This window comes from Morone saxatilis, unplaced genomic scaffold, assembly GCF_004916995.1.
Source record: "Morone saxatilis isolate NCDOM2014 unplaced genomic scaffold, NCSU_SB_2.0 Contig23, whole genome shotgun sequence".
Taxonomy (NCBI): domain Eukaryota; kingdom Metazoa; phylum Chordata; class Actinopteri; family Moronidae; genus Morone; species Morone saxatilis.
Genome location: NW_023339796.1, coordinates 4,397,200 through 4,419,126, shown reverse-complemented (window position 1 = coordinate 4,419,126; position 21,927 = coordinate 4,397,200). Strand labels below are relative to the sequence as shown.

The 21,927-nt window shown below is 41.2% G+C and overlaps 1 protein-coding gene across 1 annotated transcript in view; it reads right to left on the bottom strand.

Moving 5' to 3' along the window:
* cadm3 (cell adhesion molecule 3) overlaps positions 1-21,927 on the bottom strand; it is an 82,769-nt gene that overhangs the window by 8,445 nt on the left and 52,397 nt on the right. The window contains exons 4-6 of the mRNA XM_035671365.1: positions 19,572-19,709; positions 8,992-9,162; positions 8,304-8,394 (exon numbers count right to left, since the gene is read on the bottom strand). Coding sequence (XP_035527258.1) covers positions 8,304-8,394; positions 8,992-9,162; positions 19,572-19,709 — 400 coding nt within the window. The remainder of the gene's footprint in view (positions 1-8,303; positions 8,395-8,991; positions 9,163-19,571; positions 19,710-21,927) is intronic.

Sequence of the window (21,927 nt, the reverse complement as noted above, 5' to 3'; positions counted from 1 at the left end):
TTCTGCTTTGTTTTCACTTTACAACATTTACACTTCATATTGCTCACACATCCACATTTACATTACTGATGTTACTGACTTACACACCTCACATTTGTATTTATATCCTCAGTTGTTTAAGTTAATATAATAAATTCACTCATTCCTAGACATCTGTTGTGTCCTATGCCGTATTTGTCATAGCCTAGGAGCCGGGTTATGACAAACTGGGGGCTCGTCCGGCTGTGTTTGTTCCCGTTTTGTGCACGATTATTTGTATTTGTAAATTTTGTATTTGGTTACAGTATATCACCAGGCGGTAGGGTGTTTGTTTAGAGCTTGTTGTAGGCCACTTTCTGGGGGATTTTTCTAATCCTAGGGTCTAGTTTTTTTGGTAACTCACACTTTGGAATTTGGTGCGCGTGTGCGTAAAGTTGTCGGCAGCGCTGGTGGTGCGCTCTGGTATAGACCCTTTGCTCTCCGGTTTACCTGTGCAGGTATTAGCCTATAAAAGTTTGTTTGCTCTTCTAGGAGAGTGTAGGGGAAAGGACGCGTTGGATGATTGCTTTGTTGGGTAAGTAAACTGTTTCAGAATGAGTGTTTCTTACCTGAATTTGGCCATTTTGAGTATTTGTTTGCTTGCCGGTTGTTTGTGCTGCTATCAGCTGATCAGGATAACACTCGCAGGTTGCTTGTGCGCAGTCTGGTGAAATGGTGAGGAGTTTTCCTTTGTAGGCTGTAGACGTTCTCCTTTGGGTTCGTTGAGCTGGTGTGTGTGTGTGTGACTAGGGGGGAGTTTAGTTAGCCGGTTGGGTTTAGATAGTGGGGAAACTCCAAACTGAATGGAGGTTTGTTCCTCTGGTGCGCACGAGTTAACGGCATTGTGGCTATCTGGTCCTTTGGCGTGCGTAAAAGTTTGTTGTTGGCTTGGTTTGTTGTGTTACATACTTTGTAATGTCTCAAGTTGAAGCGTTTATTGCCGACTCATCTCAGGAGTCCCTGGATAAATGCAGTGGCTCAAGATTGCTGTACATTATTCAGTGGACGTCGAAGGTGAAAAACGTCCCAAAGAGAACGTTAAAGCGGCTATAAAAGCTAATTGAAGATGGAATAATGTCTGAGGCTAAGGGGGATTTTTCTCCAAATCCTCCTGCTGTGTCTTTTCAGACTCATGGATTAACTTTTGAGCAGCAAAAAGAGATTCTGATTTTGCAGTTGGACCATGAAAAAATGAAACAAGAACTAGACGTTAAAAAACATCTTGAAATGGAGAGAATCCGTCAGATATCCGAAAAAGCAAAAATAGATTTGGAGGGATATCGTTTGTCTCTGGTGAGGGAAGGCCTATTGTCCAGCGAGGCTGTGAGCGCGCAGCTGTCCAGGTCTTCTGATCGGTTTGACATTAATAAGTGCGCTTGTTGCCACGATTTAATGAAAAAGACCCAGGCACTTTTTTCTTGCTATTTGAACGCGTAGCTAAGGCTAGGAATTGGCTTGATGCAGACTGTGCCCTCATGCTTCAGAGTGTTTTGTTTTGTCCTGGGAGAAGAAAAATGGTCAAACTTACGCAGTTTGCCAGAGAATTGTCAACTCATTATAAGCGGTGGTTAACTGCGCTAGAAGTCGCTTCTTTTGATGAGTTGTGTGATTCTTCCAGAACGCATTGCAACATACATAACGGAACGGAAAACGAATACAGCTGCTGAAGCTGCTGTTTCAGCTGATGAGTACGTATTGCTCCATAAGGGCAGTTTCAGAGAGCGCTCTGTGGCTCGTGATGTTGGTGCGCGACATTGTTTTGATGCCGTTCCGTTTGACGTGACGCGTTCAACGAAAATTGGACATTTCAAACCTCACCCTAAAGCAAGTGCCAATTTTGACAATGGGAATATCTGTAACTATTGTCACGAGAAAGGACATTGGAAAGCAGATTGTGCTGTGTTAAAGGCTAAAACCAGGGGAGTGAAAGCTAATGTGAGACCTGTTGCATTTGCTGCACCTGTTAAAGATTGTGTCTCTGAGTTGCTTACCCCTCACACTTGTGAATCACAGGTTTTGGAGGCTTATGCTCCTTTCATTCGTGGTGGATCTGTGTCGCTGGTGGGAAGTGATGTGGAAGTCCCAATAAAAATCCTGAGGGATACAGGGGCCTACAATTCCTACATTGTTGACTCTGTATTGTCTTTTTCAAGTGACACTTTAACCGGTGACTTGGTTCTCAGCCGGGGAATGGGTTTAAGCGTTTTCCCAGTACCTTTACATAAGATGGTTCTGAACTGTCAACTGGTTCAGGGTGAGGTAGCTGTGGGTGTGCGACCAGCGTTGCCTATTGAAGGCATATACCTTATTTTAGGGAATGGTTTGGCTGGAAGCAGAGTTTGGACCGACACTCCTCCCTCACCTGTAGTCACACTTTATCCATCTGATTTAGTCTCCGAGAAGAATCCTAATGCGTTGCAGGATGTTTCTTCGTCCTGTGCTATTACACGCGCTATGCGTAAAGCAGAGACTGAGGTGCCACCTGACAGTAACAGTACTGATGTGGTTTTTGAGGTTCCATCTTTGTCAGAGCTTCCTTTGTCATTGTCTCACAGTGAGGTTGTGCAAGAGCAATGTAATGTCAGAAAATGGGTTCCTATGAGTGAGGATGGGGTAAAAAATGATGTTTTTCAGATAGTGGTCCCAACTAAGTTTCGTTCCCTCGTCTTGAAAGTGGCACATGACGAGTGTGGACATTTTGGTGTCCGGAAAACATACCTCAACATCCTGAAACATTTCTTTTGGCCTCGGATGAAAAGGGACGTGTCGGCATACATTAAAACCTGTTATGTATGCCAGCTCACAGGAAAGCCAAATCAAAAAGTCAAGCCTGCACCACTGCAGCCTATCCTGACTGTGTGAACCATTTACTCATCTCATTGTAGACTGCGTGGGTCTGTTGCCATGTGCCAAGTCTGGTTGTAAATATGTGTCAGAGCACTAGGTATCCGGCTGCGTACCCGTTGAGGTCAATTACAACCAAAGCCGTCGTGAAGGCATACAATACGTAACTTCATGATAGACGCCAGGTGGCTATTTGTGGTTGTACAGTACAACTGTTAAAACGCAGGCAACAACACAACTCTCAGACAGAGTTCCCTCAAACCAATATTTTAAAAATCTAGCTGGCAAAACCTACAACAGCTCTATCTGTTATTCCTGCTGCTGGGCAAAATCCTCAGAACTGACTGAAAGCTAACGAGAAATATCGTCTGCTCCCTTGACACCTGCTGCTGTGCAAACACATGGGACAAAGAGGACTAACTAGGAAGCTCAAAGTTTTGAATGTGTTTCATTTGAGGAATATAAAACCTAACAACGCAAAAAAGAGCTCTAGTGTTCAGTCAGCTGCTCCGAGGCAAATTAAAAATGAATATTCAACCATAAAGCGTTGGGAAAAAAAGCATGCCCTGACCATGTTTGGCTACATCGTCTGGTTACCTGCAGTAAAATGTAATCAGCTGTTGTATCACACCGCCTCCAAATGCTAGATAATATGCAATTAACTGAACAATTAACTTCACATTTACAGGCTGTAACTCCTGTAGTGTTATTAAACATAAAGCTCAAAAGTCAATCTCTGTTATATCGCAGGCAGTTTAGGTGCAGAAAGCTGATTGGTCCAACCACACCAATAATTCTCATCATGCATGTCTAGAATTTGTGTTTTAGTCTTGGCTATGAGCTCAGTATAAGTGGAAACTTTTCAATTAGCATGCATGGATTAGTAAACACTATACAAAAGCCATGATATGCTTGAAGACATACTTTATTGCAATTATGGGTACTTTGGTGCTGCATATTCCTCCCACTCGCATCTATAATCAATATCACCTTAAAGAATTAGCTATTGGGTGTTTTTGCTGAATTATTAATATAAGAGTTGCTAAGTTATGTTAATGTATAAAAACTTTGTAATCCAACACTTATTTCTGCTAAAAGTATCTATCATCTGATCAGTGTTTTTACAGTTAGAGAGTCTGATGTTACTCCGAGAAGATCAACAATACATTAGTCCAGCTCTCATTACTTTATAATAATAATAATAATAAATGTTATTTATAAGCGCTTTTCTTAATACTCAAAGACACTTTACATAAAAACATAAAAAGCAAGAAAACAAAATCAATTAGTAAATACTAAAAACACATCAGACTAAGCTAATTAGCCATTAAAAGCAATTTTAAAAAGGTGAGTTTTTGTCAGAGATTTGAATGTTGGAAGGTCGGTACAGTCATGTCACTTCCCGTCTTCTCGACTGTGGCACTCAGGGCCAAGGCCACTGGTTCATACAGAGGATCGACACAATTAGAGATGCTCTAAACACTTTTTCTACACAAACAATGGAGGGAATGACTAATCACCTAACTCTACAGTTCTGCAATATACTGCAGTTTAAAAACACTGAACACTAGCAAAGGTAACTCAAACACGAGGTAGTTTGAGAACAGAGCGTTTGTTGGGGACTATTTTGAGCTGCGGATGAATCCACATTCGGTGCACTAGTGAGGATTTATAACAGCATGGGGTTTGTTAACAAAAATAGAAATATACCGTAGAATATGGCCGGTCTTAACCTCTTACAGGTTACAGATTACTGTAAGCCTGTTACATGTCACCTGCTGTTTTCTAACCGTGGCCATGACCTTGCACACATAAGGAAGCTTGCACTTAATAGGTCAAAATTATGCAAGGCTTTTTAGCTGTAAATGTGTTAAGTGAACAGTCTTAGGGAGTTTAAGTTGGTTAAATGACTTTAAGCGCAGAAATGTGATGCAATTGCAAGCACTCCCGGGGCGGCGCTGATCGAATAGATGGAAAATATAATAGAATGTAGAGCACGAATTCCTTTCTCTTCTATTAGAAAGCTCTTGCCGCCGGGCGTCAAGGAAACACAGTATAGAATTTGATACGGTAAGTTATTCTTTTGAACCTGACAGGATGTGACCACGGAGAGAAAAGTGTGTATCATAGAATGGAGTGTGACGTTCATTGAGTGTGACTGGGGAGGGCAGCCTGAGAGGAGGAGAGGGATCCGAGTGGCTGGGTGTGTCGGAGGAAAGGTGTTGTCGCGGTGATTGGGTTTTGACTGACAGCTGCGGGGGCAACCTGTATCTGATTTGATTGGACACTAGCTCATCCACAGGCAGCGGTGCACATAGCTGAGCACCCCCCCCACCTCGTACACACACACACACATACACACACTGGCTTTCTCTTGTTTGCTCTCCCTCTTTCTGTCTTAGTCATTCGCTGCTTGTCACCAAATCTTTCTGTCTCCTCTCCACCCACGCTTTTCACCGCTTCCCTCTACCTCTCCCTCTCCTGTCGGTTTGTTTTCCTTCCCTCTCTACCTCTCCTTCCCATGTCATCTTTTTTGCCTCGATCTCACAATTTCTCTCTTCCCTTCTTTATAGCCTCAGTTTTTTCTTTTTACATCCAGCCTGTGCCACTCAGCAAACGCTTTTATCTAAAACCTCTCTGCGTACTATGAGTTAAGTACATTTTTAGAATGGGTGATCCCAGTGGGAGCTGAACCCTGAACCCTTGCACTATCAGGGCCATTTTGAACTACATACAAACATTTATTATGATAGAACAAGACTATTTCTTACATAGTACATACATAATTGAAGTGTAACTGTATAAAAAATAAATAGATTTCCAGCATAGGTGGTCCCCATGGGAATTGAACCCCTGACCGTGGCACACTGGTCACGCCTTGCTTTTCTCCTGTCTATAATTTATCGACTCCCTCGCTGCCTGTAAAAGCACGTACATGCGATGACAGTCACCTCCTCCTTCCCCGCCCCCTATCTGTTCCACCTGCCAATCAAACTAAATGACTAGTCTTATTCCTAGCCACTCCTGTGATGAGCTGACAGGGGAACAGGGGGAACAGGGGGAGAAGGGGGGGGGTGATAGAAGCAGAACGAGAGGAAGAGGAGGAGGGATGGGGATTTTAGAGGAAAAAGGTGTGAGGAGAGATAGAGGAGAGTTATAGGAAAGGACAGGGAGAGGTGGTGGAGGAGGAGGGCAAGGAGGCATCGTGACAAGACGGAGAGGAGAGAACGAGCCGTGAGTGACACAGTGGTTGAGAGATACCCGATGATGGAGGGATGGAGGGAGGCAGGGAGGAGGTGGGGGGGAGAGTGGATCGATAGGGCTGGTTGGCTCGAGGTTCATCTATAATGCAGAAAGGCCAGGGGAAAGAGTGTATTTGTGTGGGCAGGATTTAAGACGAGGGTTGCTGTTTGTTTGTCTGTGTGTGTGTGAGTATCAGAATAATTGTGTACACACTGTATCAGTGAACACGCAAGAGCTTGTACGAGCAGGTGTTTTCACTAACTGTGCCCATTTGTGTGCTTATGTAGGTGTCAAGTGTGAACAAGCGACTACTTGCACGTGAAGGTGTCAGAAATTGATCATGTTTGGGTGTCATTGCTTACAAGTGTGTTTCTGTGTACGTGTGTGTGCAGATTGTTAGTGTTGCTACTTGCACATGTAGGTGTGTGTGTGTGTGGGCATGTTTTTAAGGATTCTTTTGTTTTGTGATTGTGTACCTGCCGTGTAATTTGACACCTTTTCAGGAACTAAATTTGGGTATGTTTTCATGTGTGTCTGCCTCTTTATATGCTGATACAAAGTGCCTCTATTGAGACCATTAAATCTATTGAGACCCTTTGCATGACTGGGGTGAAAGCTTTTACTGGAGCAAGGACAGCAGCACCCAAACTGCCCTGTTTATTAGCGTCAGAGCTTCCATCAATCCATGCTGCAGTAAGAGAGAAACAGGCCAAGTTCCTATGTTAGAGGAACCATTGGCGTGATAACAATGATTATGTATTGGGTTATGTACTCAGATTTACTAGACATAATAATAATATTAAAGATCCCCTCCAGACATGTATTAAGACATGTATACATATAGTCTGCTCGGACCAATAATGTGTGTCTGACATGTTTTTTTTCCACCAAAAAGACATCATTTACACATTAAAAAAATTTGAGAACCTATAAATATGCATATTCTATCATTTTCTGCTGGCCTCTGCTAGATGTCTCCTGCTTTACTGTAATGTCCATTCTGTATGTGCACTGGAGGCTTCAAGTTCCTACATAACACTTAGGTAAGCTGCATATTGGATTGACTATTTGTGAAGTCACAAATCACCGCCCCACCCCTTAAAATCCGATTTTCAATGAGCACAGAGAAACTTTCCACTTTCAGCAGATGAATGTGAAAACATCCTTCTAGTCAAACTCTGCACAGACATCATTCTGCACAGTGGAGCTTAAACATCCAACTGTAGGAACAAGAAGGTAAACATCATTTTGAGTGGAGGGGGACTTTAAGAACTCGCACCTGAAGCTCAAGGTGAGAGATTACATAAGTACTGGCTGAGAAGAGATGATAAAAAAGCTACGTGCAAGGTCAGAAAGATAGTACATAAAACCTGAATTAACTGTCCATCCGAAACTGTCATCACCAGAAAAATCAGTCATAGGTTTACTCAAAAATATGTCACATTATCAGAGATCTGTTGTGGTTCTGCAAATAAGCAAAGCTGGAAGTAACATGATATCGTAGAATCTTAAAAAGTGTTTGACCTTGACACTAAACACAGGAACCGTCAATGTTGCTTTCTTGTAACCATGACCACTATCTTTCCCTAACCTCAACCAAGCAGTTAGGTAGAAAAAACAGTCATACGAGTTGTTTTAGATGGCACTGATAGACACATTTTGTAGTTAAGCTATGTGGATTTGTTGGTCCATCTGCAGTAAACAAACAATAAACCCCCTACTGAAACTCATTTGAGAATTGCTTTAGCAAGGTTCTGCCTCTCATCTGCCTCCTGTGCTGGTGTGGCTCTGGCATACAGCATGTACCACATGTATTATTAAATCCTCTAACTTACGAGAATCGTGCAAAATGTTAGCATTATTCAAATGATCTTAATTTAGCTGTTGGCACAGACATAGTTATGTTACAAACTGCCTGGAAATGTTAGACCATGTTGTTCAGTTATTTTACTTATGTGCTGACAAAATGATATTGCATAAAGGATATTGTTTGGAAGTTTTTCTTTAATTACTTAGTTGTATTTGATATTTTTTATAAATGTTATCTTGAAGTCAATAATTGTTGTAATTTGTACATGTGCAGAAAAGCAATCTGCTGTATATATTCTATAAATTATTTATATATATATAAATCAGCGTGTGGGTTTGTGTGTGTACATGCATACAGATATATATGTAGATATATGTGTGTGTCTTACTCAGGGTTGCCGTTGCCCAAACACTTAAGATGAAACTTCTCCCCCTCTCTAGGCAGATCGCTCTCGGGCATGATCTCCACATCTGGGGAATCTGTAAGTGGAGGGCAAACACACACACAAACACACACAGAGGATAATTACATAACACAGGAGTCATAACCGTATAGACATGGACACAGCACCGTCTCATTCATCCCCATCTCTATCTACTCCCATCTGCATCCTGTAGGCGTCACCATCTCTCTGCCTCCCACGATGACATAACCTCCTTACACAACGACATCATTTTCCATCGGTGATGCAGTACTGCCGTGTCGTCCACAGGGTGGCAGCACCGACACAGACTCCGACACCGCTCCATTTATAGTTTCATTTCAGATGATACCCTGCTCTTCTTATCCACGGTGACTCAACTCTGGGCAAGTGCACCAGCAGAGGAAGGTTAAATTCCTGTGTGGTCATTATTACAGGTAGCTAATCTGAAATTACTGGAGCAAAGATCAAACTGCAAAGGGAGGAAATGTGCCTGTACTGCCTAATAAAAGAGACGAGCAAGGCAGAAATAAGAAACAGCAGTTTGAGGTTTCACTTCCCCTCGCACATCCGTCTGTCCTCTACTTTTCCTCTCTTCCCCCAGCATCCTCTGTGTCCCCTCTTCTCCCCACTCCCCATTTCCAAGTTGACTCACACAACACCCGCAGAGCCTGCTCGCTCCTCTTGTCCCCCGGGGCGAGAGAGGGATGGTCGACAGCGCAGGTGATGAGGGCTTTGTCGTCGCTGCGGCTCACCTCCAGAGTGAGCTCGCTGCTCACGTTGTATGTGGGATCGTCTGGAACGGACTCCACCACGTTTGGACGTCCTGAGGTGAAGAGGGACAGGAAGGGGATGAGACAAGTCAAGAGAAAGGTCTCTGCATCTTAACAAGGGACTAGTGCAACACAAGTACAACAAAGATACAGAAATACACAGCACACATAAACTGGAAATGATTTTTTTTACTGTAATTAGGATGCGACAGTGTCATGCTGTAGAACTGTATAGAACTGCAATGACCCCCATTTGTTCCTATTAAATGAAAAATGCCTCTTCTGTGCAGCTACCTTGTGCCTCTGGGTATTTTGTTCTGCTATCTATCACTATATGCCACATATACTGTAAGTCAACATGTACTTTCACACATTTTGCACTAAAGCTGACTCATTCGATGATGTATACGAATGTTTTATCAAATAAAATGTGATTATGTGAACCCTGCAGTCTATCCTCGAGATAACTAGCACTAACAGCAGTAACATGGGCCTCTAACATTTGTTTAGTGTTTAATGATAAATCAATTAGTAGATCAACAGAAAATTAATCAACAACAATTTTAATAATTGAGTCATGTTTAAAGTCATTAATCAAGCTAAACTGCCAAACACGTGCTGGTTCCAGCTTCTCCAGTGTAAGGTTTTGCCACATTTCTCATTTTGTTTTGCTGTACATTGAACATCTTCCAGTTTTTGGACTGTCGGTCAGAAATAAGAAGTAATCTGAAGACACCATCTTAATCTCTGGGAAATTATGATGGGCATTATGCTCTATTTTCTGACATTTTAAACCAATCTATTAATCAAAAACCTAATCTTCAGATGAATCAATGATGAAAATAACCATTAGTGGCATCCCTAAATTTGTTTTCATTTTCCAAAGCGCTGTGATTGTGGTCGAATTCACTTGAAATAACCCACTTCTAAAAAGGCATAAACAAGAACTCCAGGCAGTGTCAGACTTTCATCCTGCCACAACATCCTTATTCATGAGGAATAAAGGAAGTGGAAATTTCAACCCCTGTAATATAACATCAGTAAACTGCATGCAGCACGGTCATGTTTACTAACCAGGCTTGTCTGTGATGTCTTATGCTGAAGGACACCAAAGGGACGAGAGAGGCTAAAGATCTAATGTTGCTAAGACCAGCTTTCTGTGGACTCGCTTGCTCGCTGTTGCTTAGGAGACAGCTTGCATTTCACATGATGTAATCCATCACTGAGGACGGAGAGGCAACTATACCCAAGAACAGAGCTTTATTTTGGCAAATAAAGAGAGAATCTACAGCATCTTAACGGCAATCTGTTGCAGGAATACTTGGTTATTTCGAGTGATAAAACTGCTTTCATGGTTTAAGTTTTGAGTCAAAATATGCACAGATATTCATAGACACTTTTCCATTTGTTGCTGTTTCTCTTTCTTTCCCTTTACTTCACATTTCTGGTATTCTGCAGAGCGAAAAGAGGAAGGAGAAGAACTGGGCAGGTGCGAGAGCGTCTGAGCTGCAGCAGCAGCACCGGACTAAGACAAAGTACGAAAGCATAAACACAGCACAGACTGTCATCCGCAGATCGCACTCTATTGTAAGAGAAAATATCAAACTGGGTGGTCAGACCGTGAAAGTGGTTGGTGAATCTTGGAAAGTGGACCGGAACCTTATCACTTTCTCCTGCATGGACTGACACACACACACGCCTGCACACACAAGCATGGGCACATGTAGGTCAAGCTCATGAATAACATATACACAGAGGAGACAGAGATAGTGGCAGGGGAGCAGCTTGGAAAACACACGACCACTAGTACACACTTCTTCCTCTTTCTCACTCTTTCTCGCTCTCAAACACACAGACCCCTCCTCATTCTTCTCCTCCAGAGAACTCTTCAAATACCACTGAATCTAATGACATCTCTCTTTTTATTACCATAACCAGTCCTCTGACCCGCAGAGAAAATTAGTTTACTTTCCAGGTGCATTTCAATAATCCTACGCCACTCAGAGGAGTCTTTTCGTCACTCTCTGTCTCAATATCCCCTCTCTCTCTCTCTCTCAGCACACACAAATACAGACAGTATATAGCCTTTATTAAAGACCATGGATCTCCAAAACCAGACCTGGGAATGAAGAAATCCTGTTTGTTTACTCACTGACTCCCGTGTACAGTATTTTCAAAATTATACAATTGACTTTTAATAAGTTTTTCAGGCCCAAGGGGTCACAGAACTGACTCGACACATTCATTAAGGAAAAAATAAGATACAGTCAGTTTAAGCAGTTTTTCCCCAGACAGCAGTGATGCACATTTACTCATAATTCACATTTCCTCAGTTCATTATTAGATAATCAGGGAGATTTGCATGTCAGCTGCTGCAAGGGGAGCAACAAGTAAATCGGACCGGAAAGTAGTAACAGGTTGTGTTAAACTGGATTACATACAAGATAACAGATTCTACCTCTTAAAGGGTCCGTATACCCAAATTACAATTGATTTATTTTATTTTATTTATTTGTTGTCCAGGTTTTGAGATATTCATCTTTGATAATCCTGCCTCTACTCACACACAATGGAGATGAATGAAGTTTTGATTCTGAATTGTCTATTGTTTCTGAAACCAGAGTTTGCTACTGAATGTTTTTTTAATGTTGTTTTTCAATACTGTGAGCACCGGGGTGCCTTGGTAGCTCATCTGGTAGGGTGCACGCCCCATGTACAAAAAGGCAAAGTCCATATTGCAGCAGCATAGGTTTGATTCCAATCTGTGGCTCTTTGCTGCTCATTCACTCTCCTGCCTCACTCCTGTCACTCTTCGCCTGCTACTATCCAATAAAGTAAATAAAAAACTTAAAAAATAATCTTTAAAAAAAACCCCCACCAAAATGTGGAGGCATCTCCAATCCTGGGCAAATGCAATGAAAACTATTTGCATGGCTACAGTAGATACCACTGGTATGTGATTTGGGTTAACCGACCCTTTAACTATAATAAATGCAGCTATAATAATATCTTATAATAATAATAATTTTTATATTAACAGTGTCTCACAGGACTACATGAAAGAGGTGACTCATAGAGATTAAGCAACAATGAATTATCACCTGACTCTAAAGTTCCTGGTAGCTCTACAGAGCTTTTCAGTGTCTTTCAGCTCATTGTTTTCATTTTCATGCCCACAGCCATACTGGTTTGCTTCACTCACAGCTCTCATAGAATTATTTCCAGCTGCAGCAGACAGCTGTTCATTGCCTGTCCAACTCCAAATGGCAAACAGACACAGTTAGCGACTAGCTGGTGGACACACACAAAGGAGCATTTATAAGCTTACGACACAGATATTTTCCTCAGGAGTCGAGGGGGGGAGACTAAAATACAGCTGAAAGAAACTAATTACTGGAAATAAATTCATCAGGTGGACACAAACACCACTCCAAAGCATCTAAATGACACTAAATCCTACACACTGGTCAAATTATTGTATCAATTTATGATATCGTTATCATGTGATTCATTGCAAGAGTTCACTAAATACCAAATCATGACAAAAACATATCATATCATTAAAGTTGAGCTCTTAATGACCAATGAATCATTAAAAATAAATATCAATATTAATTAGTGGAAGTATGCGGCATTCTCCTTCTTTAATATTTAAGCTGGAGTATACTCCAGCACCTGCTAAAAATTTAATGATATGCCCGCACTTTTTTATTAAAACTCTTATTCCTCGATTAAAAAGGTGGGCAATTGGCATATCCTTGAGACTAACTTCCCTCAGGGTGGTTATGCTATGCAGATGAGGTGCTGGTGCTGCTGATGCGTCAAACCTCAAGCGTACAATCTGCCATAAAATAATCATATTAGGAGAATCAAACAACTGGATGCAGCAATTACTGCGTCCAGCCTGTTTGGACGTTTAAGGCTGGAGAATTGTGCTTGTGACCGTATGTTCTGGATTAGAGCTGAAACAATAGTCAAATAATTGATTAGTGGATGGAACCAAAATCATTTAGTCTAATAATGTAGCTGTAAAATGTTGTTTTTATAATCAAAGAAATTAATCTGCCAGCGGGAGGAGATAGCTTCATGTGTTTTTAATGCAGATTCAACTGTGGGACATCTCGTGAGACAAAATTAAAAGTAAAGCAGTTTAGACGACTTTAATTCATAACAGTCACCTGAGCCAAGGAAATGATCCATACAAATGATCGTTTTTCTAATTTAGAAATTATCCTAATGCAGTAAATTCTAATAAAATATTTATTATAGTAAAACTTTTTGAAGTCTTTGCTGAGTCCTTACCATTTTATCCACAACAATTTAATCAATTCATCATGAAGACATTTATAAAGTAAAAATCATTAGCTCGGTTCTGCTTCTCAAAAATTAGTATTTGCAGCTCTTCTCTGAACTGAAGACCTTTTAAAATGTGACATTTACTGCTTCTCTTGAATATCTTTGGGTTTCGGACAGTTTGTGTCGGATAAAACAAGTAACCTACAGGTGTCACTTTGGGCTCAGGTAAACTGTGGACATTTTAACACATAAGACTTACTAATAACGAAAGAAATAGTCAGTTGCAGCTCTATTCTGGATCAAAAATAACTATTAAAAAGACCAGTTGGACCACTCTGGGCAGCCAAAGCGAATGAGTGAATAAACCTCATTATTCAACATCTTTGCCAGCTGAACAAGGCAGGTGCTTAACCCCCAGCTACTCCAATGAAGCTGCTCAGTCGCCAGAAGTAGAAGACTCTGGTTCTACTTGGCATCTCTGTGGTGTGAAAACGTGTAACTGTGAATAGACAGTAGCGCATGGCTTAACACCACCATGCATGCTCAGCAAAAGACCTGCTTCCCTGGATAAGGGGGAAGGTTTTAAAATAATCAAAACAGTCATCACTTTTAAGCCGTAATCGGATTATGGTCAGTGAAAGCGCTAAAGTCTGATTTGAGCGTTCATATGAGGTCATCTAATTTGGAAAGAGGTTTAATTAGTCCTGTTACTGGATTACCGGGTGAACGTCTTCCTGTTTTGACTCTCTCTGGTGGAGGTTACTAAGTGCATTTACTTAAGTAATGTACATTCTGAGGTACAATGTTGTATTTGCATTTCCTGTTACTTTAACTTTCATTTTTTACATTTTACAGTTATAGTCACAAGTTACTTTATAGATTAAAATTTTAATTACAACAGATATGTGCAGCTTGTACATTATGATGCATTGTTATAAATGTTATGAATTAATCTTCCAAAAGTTATATAAAGCTGATCTCCAACTAATTCTGCTTACATATTAATGTGGAACAACTAGTCAACTACTCGCAAACCATAATTGACAACTACTGATTAATCATTTAAATCAATTATCAAGCAAAGATAAGAAATAAAGTAAAAACCCATGTACGTCATTTTAACTTATCTTATTTGTACCTGTAATTCTAGCATTGTTTTATAATGGTGTTCTGTATGTTGTAGGTAGGAAACATTCTTGTGTTATTGTACTTTTGTTTTTTCTGTACTTGTGTTGTCTTTTATGTTGTGCCCTTGACTGCCAAGACAAGTTTCCCATCTAGGATATTAAAATGACTGAACTGAACTGAACTGAACTGAAGATGTCAATCATTTACTGGCTCCAGGTTTTCAAATGTTTCTTTATTTTATATCACTGAAAAATATAACATTATTGGGTTTTGGATGCTTGGTGGGATAAAAGAACCAGTTTCAAGACATATTTTTGAACTATGGGAAAATGTGATGTTAATTTTTCATTACTTCCTGACATTTAATTAATTAAATAGTATGTCACAGATTAATCAATAATCAAAATGACCATTAGTTACAGTCCTATATTTGTTGTATTCCTCAAAGTGCTGTGATTGTGGTTTACTTGAATTTATTCCTTTTTAAAAGGGTATAAATTACAAATCAAGAATGTGAGAACTGTTTCTTCTGTTATACTTAATTTTCAAATCTTCTTTATTATATATTCTGCCCCATTTCATACCTCAAAGTTACTTTAGTTTGGAAGCTGCAAAAGGCAGGTATAATTACAAAGCTATCTCTGAGGTGTTATTGTGCAAAAGTAGTGCTTTTTTAATTACTTTACTGACTAACTAATTAAACATTTTAATGCAGGACTTATAAAGAGGAATTTTGACATTATGTTGCGGCTATTTTAAGGATCTGAATACTTCTTCCGCCACTGTCTGTTTCTCTAATGTCTCTTTCTGTCTCGTCTCTTACATTACGTTGCTCCATACGGACACACGCCCATGTACCCTTCGCCATCCGCCCCACGTCCTGCATTATGACAATTTGGGCCGGTATTTAGCCGGTATGGCCTAAAGTGCCACCATAAATCCCCATTATCCCCAATCCAATACATCGATGTCACTAAATGATCCATAGCCCTTTCACACAGTACAACTAATACAGTCTTCAAAGCTCTTAGCCTTTCATTCTTCTCAATTACCACTCCCTTTCCCGCACTCTCTTGCTCTCCGTCTCCCCTACTCTCCCCCCTCTCTCTCTATCTAAATCCTCTTTCCGGATTTCTCTCTCCATTTCATCAGCCTTCCCTCGTCTTTCTCCCCTCTCTCCTGTTGCGCTCTCCAGTCCCTTCTTCTTTAAAACTGGTCCCCCTTCGCTTCATGCTCTGCCCCCAGTCTGCGTTCCCACTCAGCCGCAAAGCTGCCTCGCTTCTTCTTCTGTGATTTTCTTAATTCCCCCTCTGCTCTCTCTTTTTCCTTCAGTCTCTCTCTTCTATTGCCTCTTTGCAATTCCATCACTCCCTCGCACACATTCCCGCTCATTCACTCACTCACTCTCTGTTCTCTGTTTTCTCTGCAGCCCCTCACTGTCACTTTCTTGCCGTCTCCCTCTCTCTTTCTCTCGCACACACTCTACGTCTGTGTCACCCTCATTCCCTTCTCTCTCGCTCCTTCTCTCTCCTTCTTTGCTTTTACTGTCAGTGAAGCTGTCAGAAAGGCAGTGGTGAGCAGCAGTCTATGGGCTCATCTTTTCAACACACACGCACACACGCACGTACACACGCGCACGCACACACATAAGTAGCTTACAACTGCATGAATGAGAAGCTGTAATAATAGCACGCTGACCCGTGGTGCTCTTCCGCTATCTAGCCGGAGATGAGCACTGTGAGACAGTGTGTGTGTGTGATTATCATCTGTCCATTACCAGCGTTTGTGTGTTAAACCGAAGGGGTGTGTGTGTGTCGTTCCAGCAATGACTGATTGGTGTTGTGCGGTGTCAGGACGGCTGGGCGAGGCTTGAACACACCATCATTCACATCGAGTTGATCTCTTTCAAATCTCTCTCTGTCTGGCTCTACTTTTCTGTGTTCTCCCCTTTTATTTAAGGGTCGGTTCACACAAATTACTAAACAGAACCAATGTCCCTGTTACTCTGGATGCAACCCTATTGCCAGACAAGACTGCTGATTCAGCAAAACCCTGGATTATATTCAATGACAGGGTTTGTTTTATAACATTCAATGCCAACATTTTAAAAAAAAGATTTATTTATCCAATATCTTTGCATGACAATGGTTATGGCACGCATGGCAAACTAAACTGGCAGTAATCTTACACATGGATTTTAGTTTACTAATCAGTGATTATCTCAACTTGGACTTTTTAACAGAAAACCTGGGTTACAAAATGAGGCATGGAGTTTCAGATAATGAATTTACCAGACAAGGAAAGGACTTTATTAATTTACCATTAATAGGTGCTTGATGCTTGACTTTTTTGACAGCTGTATGTGTAGGATTGCTATCATTGTTGTTTGGCCTGGCTCAGGTTAAACCCTTTGAGAATGAATGCCATAGAACTTTCTTATATTATCTGTAAGTCAATTTGTTGACATTTAGCTAGCTCTTACTAATGTTACAGTAGTTGCCAGTGCTCAGTGGCAGCACAGCGCACATGCCCCACCCTACTCTGACTCTGACTGGCTAGCACTCGTTGCCTTCGCTGGTTGGTTAGGTTTGGGCATGAGGGGTGAGATAGGGTTAGGGTGAGAATATCAGGGAGAGCTAATCATAGGGAGAGTAAGGCAGGTCATGACTTCAGAAAGGCAAACAGGACGCTAATGGAAACTAGCAGGGAGCTGTTTACAGCATACTGGACTGGTGCATAGATTTGTGTACTTGCCGATATTCAATTCAACATTTTAGGCTGTATCAGAGACACAGAAAAACCCTAATGGCATGGTAAAGGTTAGGTAACTAAAACACTTAGTTAAGGTTAGGGGAAAACTGTTACAGTGGGAAAAAAACAAATATTATGCCAGACTACAAACTCTGGTTTCCAGCATAAAAGTCAGATATGCTACATGCTCATATAGCTCCTATAACCCCACTTTACCTTCCATCTTGCCACATAAAGTTCACACTATTATCTGCACTGGATATAAATCATGAAGTGCATATATATCCAGTATAAACTTAATCCCTCTGGATCTCTTCTGTTGATTATCCAGAGTAATCAAAACATTGTTTCTGAAAAAGCATGTTGCTGTACAATCTTTCATTGAGCACAAACAAAATTGCATTCACCTCCATTATATTGGATGGTTGGCAGTCATCTCAAGAGACGCATATCTCAAAACCTGGACAAATAAAAACAAAACTATCTGCGTGGCTAGATAGCCATAACAGGGTTAAGAGGGAAAAATACATCTTTTTGTATTTTGGGTGAGCTGACCCTTTAAACAAAAATCCAATCTCTCTAAAAAAGCAACAATCTCTAGGCTCCTCTTTCCCTCTGTCTCCTGTTTTTAGTTCAGCTGTAACAAAAAGACCAGATAATCTGTCCTCAGGCAGGCAGCTCTCCCATTCCTCCTTCTCTTTGTAGCTTCAGTCCATTCTTTCGATTCATTTCAATCCATAATTACAGCAAACACTAACACTGCCAAAGCATCAGGACATAAGACAGGCATTTTTGCATTAAGCAAGCTGAGTGTCAGCATTTTCACATCAATAAATCATTATCATATTATATCACCATATTATATTAGTATAATTACTCTTGAAAAGACCATTGCAAAGAAGATTTCCCTGTCTGAACACCGCAGAGTACACAGAGTAGATTTGGCGGGACATCTGCTGGAGGGCTTTGCAAACAGACAGAGGGCGCTGTTCTTCCAGTACAGATAGAGCGTAAAGCTTATAGAGTTTCTGGTAATGGCAGATGGTGGAAGGAGCGAAAGGGCGACAGAAACAACACTTCCAACATGTTTGTTCTGCTCGGTAAAGCAAAACAGAAAACCTTTGACTGATGAAGCAACAAGAAGCGGGGGGGGGACTGGGGGGGGGGGGGGGGGGGTTACGGGAAACATAGTCGTAATTTGGAGAAACGTTCCCACTGCCAATACCACTGGTGTGAGTCAGAGGCTGCCAATCGTCTCGGTGATTTTCAGTTTATCTGTAAGAAGAAAGCCAGTTAATTTGTCCTCTTATGACATCCTCGCTCTGCTCTCTCTTTCTCTTCCCTGCTCATTTCTCCCGTTTATCTATAACAAAAGACCAGTCAGTCTGACCTCATGCAAAGCTCTCTCTATCTCTGTTTCTCTGTTCGACCTCATCCCTTCATCCTCTCCTCCACCCTGCCTTTCATTGCTGGATTCTGTCGTTATCCCTGGCTAGATCCGACCCACGCTATCTCTCGCTCTCTGTTGTGTCACTCCCAGTTGCAGATATGTTGCAGCTCAACGGATGACACACACACACTTGCACAAATAAAGTCAGCATCAACACAAAATACAAATAAAAGAAAACACGTACACAGTTCCTGGATACATGCATAGGCACGCATTTACTGGATCAGGACATGAAGGAATGATGGGAAGAAAGAACACAACACACTCGCAGCGTGTTCCTGCACTCTCACACACACACAAGCAGCATGCTCTCACACTTGCACATGCACATATGCTCTTGCACTTGCACATACACATATGCAGGCGCAGGTTTAGGACACACAGAGAGACAGCAGGCAACGTGGCAAGGACACAATACGCACACAGCATGATCACACACACAAGCTACGTTCTCTCTTACACACACACACACACACACAGGATCAAAAACACACAAAAATGGAAAGGAATATGCGCACAAACTTGCACATGTGCACAAACACACACACTGAAGGATCATACAAAAGCTTATTGAAAACCCACAGAGAAACACACACGTACACAAACACAAACCACATCCTTGCATTCCTCCGAAATATCCTTGCAGCTACAAACTCACACACACACTGTCCCACAAACATACACATAACCACACCCATCCATTTCTTTACCACACACACAGATCCAGCATAAGTACAAGCCAGAGCATAACAACAGACAGATCCAGCATATCTGACCTGACAATACACACATTCACAAACACACACAGAGCGTCCACACACGCACTGTGTCTCTCACCTTCCAGCTCCTGGTTTCCTCGGTACCAGCGCAGCCTGGCGGGGGGTTTGCTGCCAGTACTGGTGCAGGTCAGGGTGACTTTGCCCCCCTCCGGCACTGCACTCTCAAAGCCCAAGATCTGAGGTTTACCGGGCACACCTAAAGCGAGAGAGAGAGAGAGAGAGAGAGAGAGAGAGAGAGGAAAATAGTTATAGAGTTTGCAGGAGAGAGAGAGCATTTTCATGCTGCAGGGCTCACCTTGTAGCCAGAAAAAGCAAGGAAGTTCAGGGCCAATGGCGGAGCTTCTAACAAGTATAACAAGTACAGCAAGTTGTTGTGTATCGAATTGGGGAATGTATTTGGTCAGTTCTGAAAGCTTTGATGGAAAGCAGCTTGGAGGAAAAATAATGATGCAGTCTTGCAATGATTTGCCCCAAAAGTGGTTCAGAGTCATTGCACAGCAGCTCAAATGTCTGTAAAGCTTCTGTTCACATTGACCTTCCAGAAGCATCAAACTTACTCTCCCCATCAGTGTCCATCGGGGCAGAGGGAATTGATAATTTTATTTTTGTGACCACTTAAGGCAAGTGTAGCTTAATGTTGTAACAGAGGAGTTGTGAGTTTAACAGTGGAGAGCACCACTTTTACCCGTGACCTCCATCATTCCCTGACTGTCGGTGCCTAAATTTAACCACACCTTAACCATAGTGGTCTTTTGTAATGGATTTTGAAGGCAATGAAAAAAGATGCCATTATGATGAGGGGAACTAGATGCGGCTGTTGAGTTCTTGTGGTTGAGTTTAGAGGACTTGTTAAGGCAATACAATATGAAGACCAATTGCTTGTAATGTGCTTGTACAAATGAGAACATTTCCATCCAGCAATTGGAATCACTTTTATGTAAGGTAACAGGACCCCAGAGATTGCTGTGGCACAAAAACAGCAGAGATTTAGTGCACAAACATAGAATTTCATAATGACATTGACAAAGACATGTGTAATGTGAATCTGTTATTACTTGCCAATATCAGATCTGCTTACTCTAGTAAGGTCCGTACCAGACCCAATAATGATCTGGCAGATTGGATGAATGCATAATTGTAGGGAAAACATTGCTTAATGTATCTATTTGCACTTTGAAATGATTAGCTTTTTGATATTGTGAATCATTGCAAAATGTTTCAATTGATGGCAAAATGCTAGCAACAGATATTTCACTGGGATATTCCATGGTATCATCCAGCAGACTCTTCCTCTGTCTTCCCTTCTAAGTTCAGTCTCATTTGAATAACTGAAATGCTGAGTAAGACTTAAAAACATGACAGAAGCTGAATATAGAAATAAATCTATTCCCAAAAGAAAATTATAAAATTAAATTTCTTCCCCTCATTGACTTAACATTCCAACAGTACTCGTGGCACACTATTAAGTATTCCAACATATGCAGTGAAGCCCCAGAAGGGAAGATGGCTGCCTACTGAGATGAACATGGAAATGCAATTAATTCAATGAGAAAAATAATAATGCGTTATTGCTTTAAAATCAGCAGTATAAGGTCTGCATTAACTCTGACAGCCTTGGCATTTCCACAATTCAAGTCAGTCTGGTAAATAATATTGTGTGACGATTCATTTTCAGTACTTCAGGTCAGTTCAAAATGTCAAGCAAATTAAATTTTGCAGGCATTATTAAATACGACTCCCAGAATTCATTAGTTAAAAGCAAAGATGGGAGTTAGAAAGACTCTTTTTTACCGATGGCTTGTGTGATAGTTAAGATGAAATGAGGGATGAAATGAGCCAAAGGTCAGATTCAATCTGGTTTAGTGAGCCACCAGGACGCCCCCGAGCCAAACCAAAATTTTATGATACATCTTCCTCTCCCACAGGTGTTCTTCCAGATTCCGGCACCGTTAGATATAATTAGAAACATTTTTGCTTAATTACTAGTTTAACTGTCAAGTGAAAACAACACAAGCAGGAAAAGGAATCCACACATCCTCTCTGCCAAGTATTTCAGAATCTACTTTGTCTTCACCATCATGGTTGAAGGCAAGAGAGGAGAAAATTCAACTTTTCTTGCCGTCCTCCATCTGGAGCCGTTGTGGGCGGCACTTTTCTCCAAGTGTTGGCGGAGACGACTGTCATTCTGCTTTTGAAAATAATGAACATTCGGTTCACCGCATACCGCCGTCTTGTGCACAAAGGGAGGAGAGACAGAGAGAGAGAAAGAGAGTGATGGACAGAAAACGAAAGAAAGGGAGAGTTGAAAGAGTAGAAGCAGAGAGACTTTGAGAGAAAGACTATAAGATATAAAAGAATATCATTTCAAATTGACATGTTTTTGACAAAAAGGAAGGATAGATAGATAGATAGAT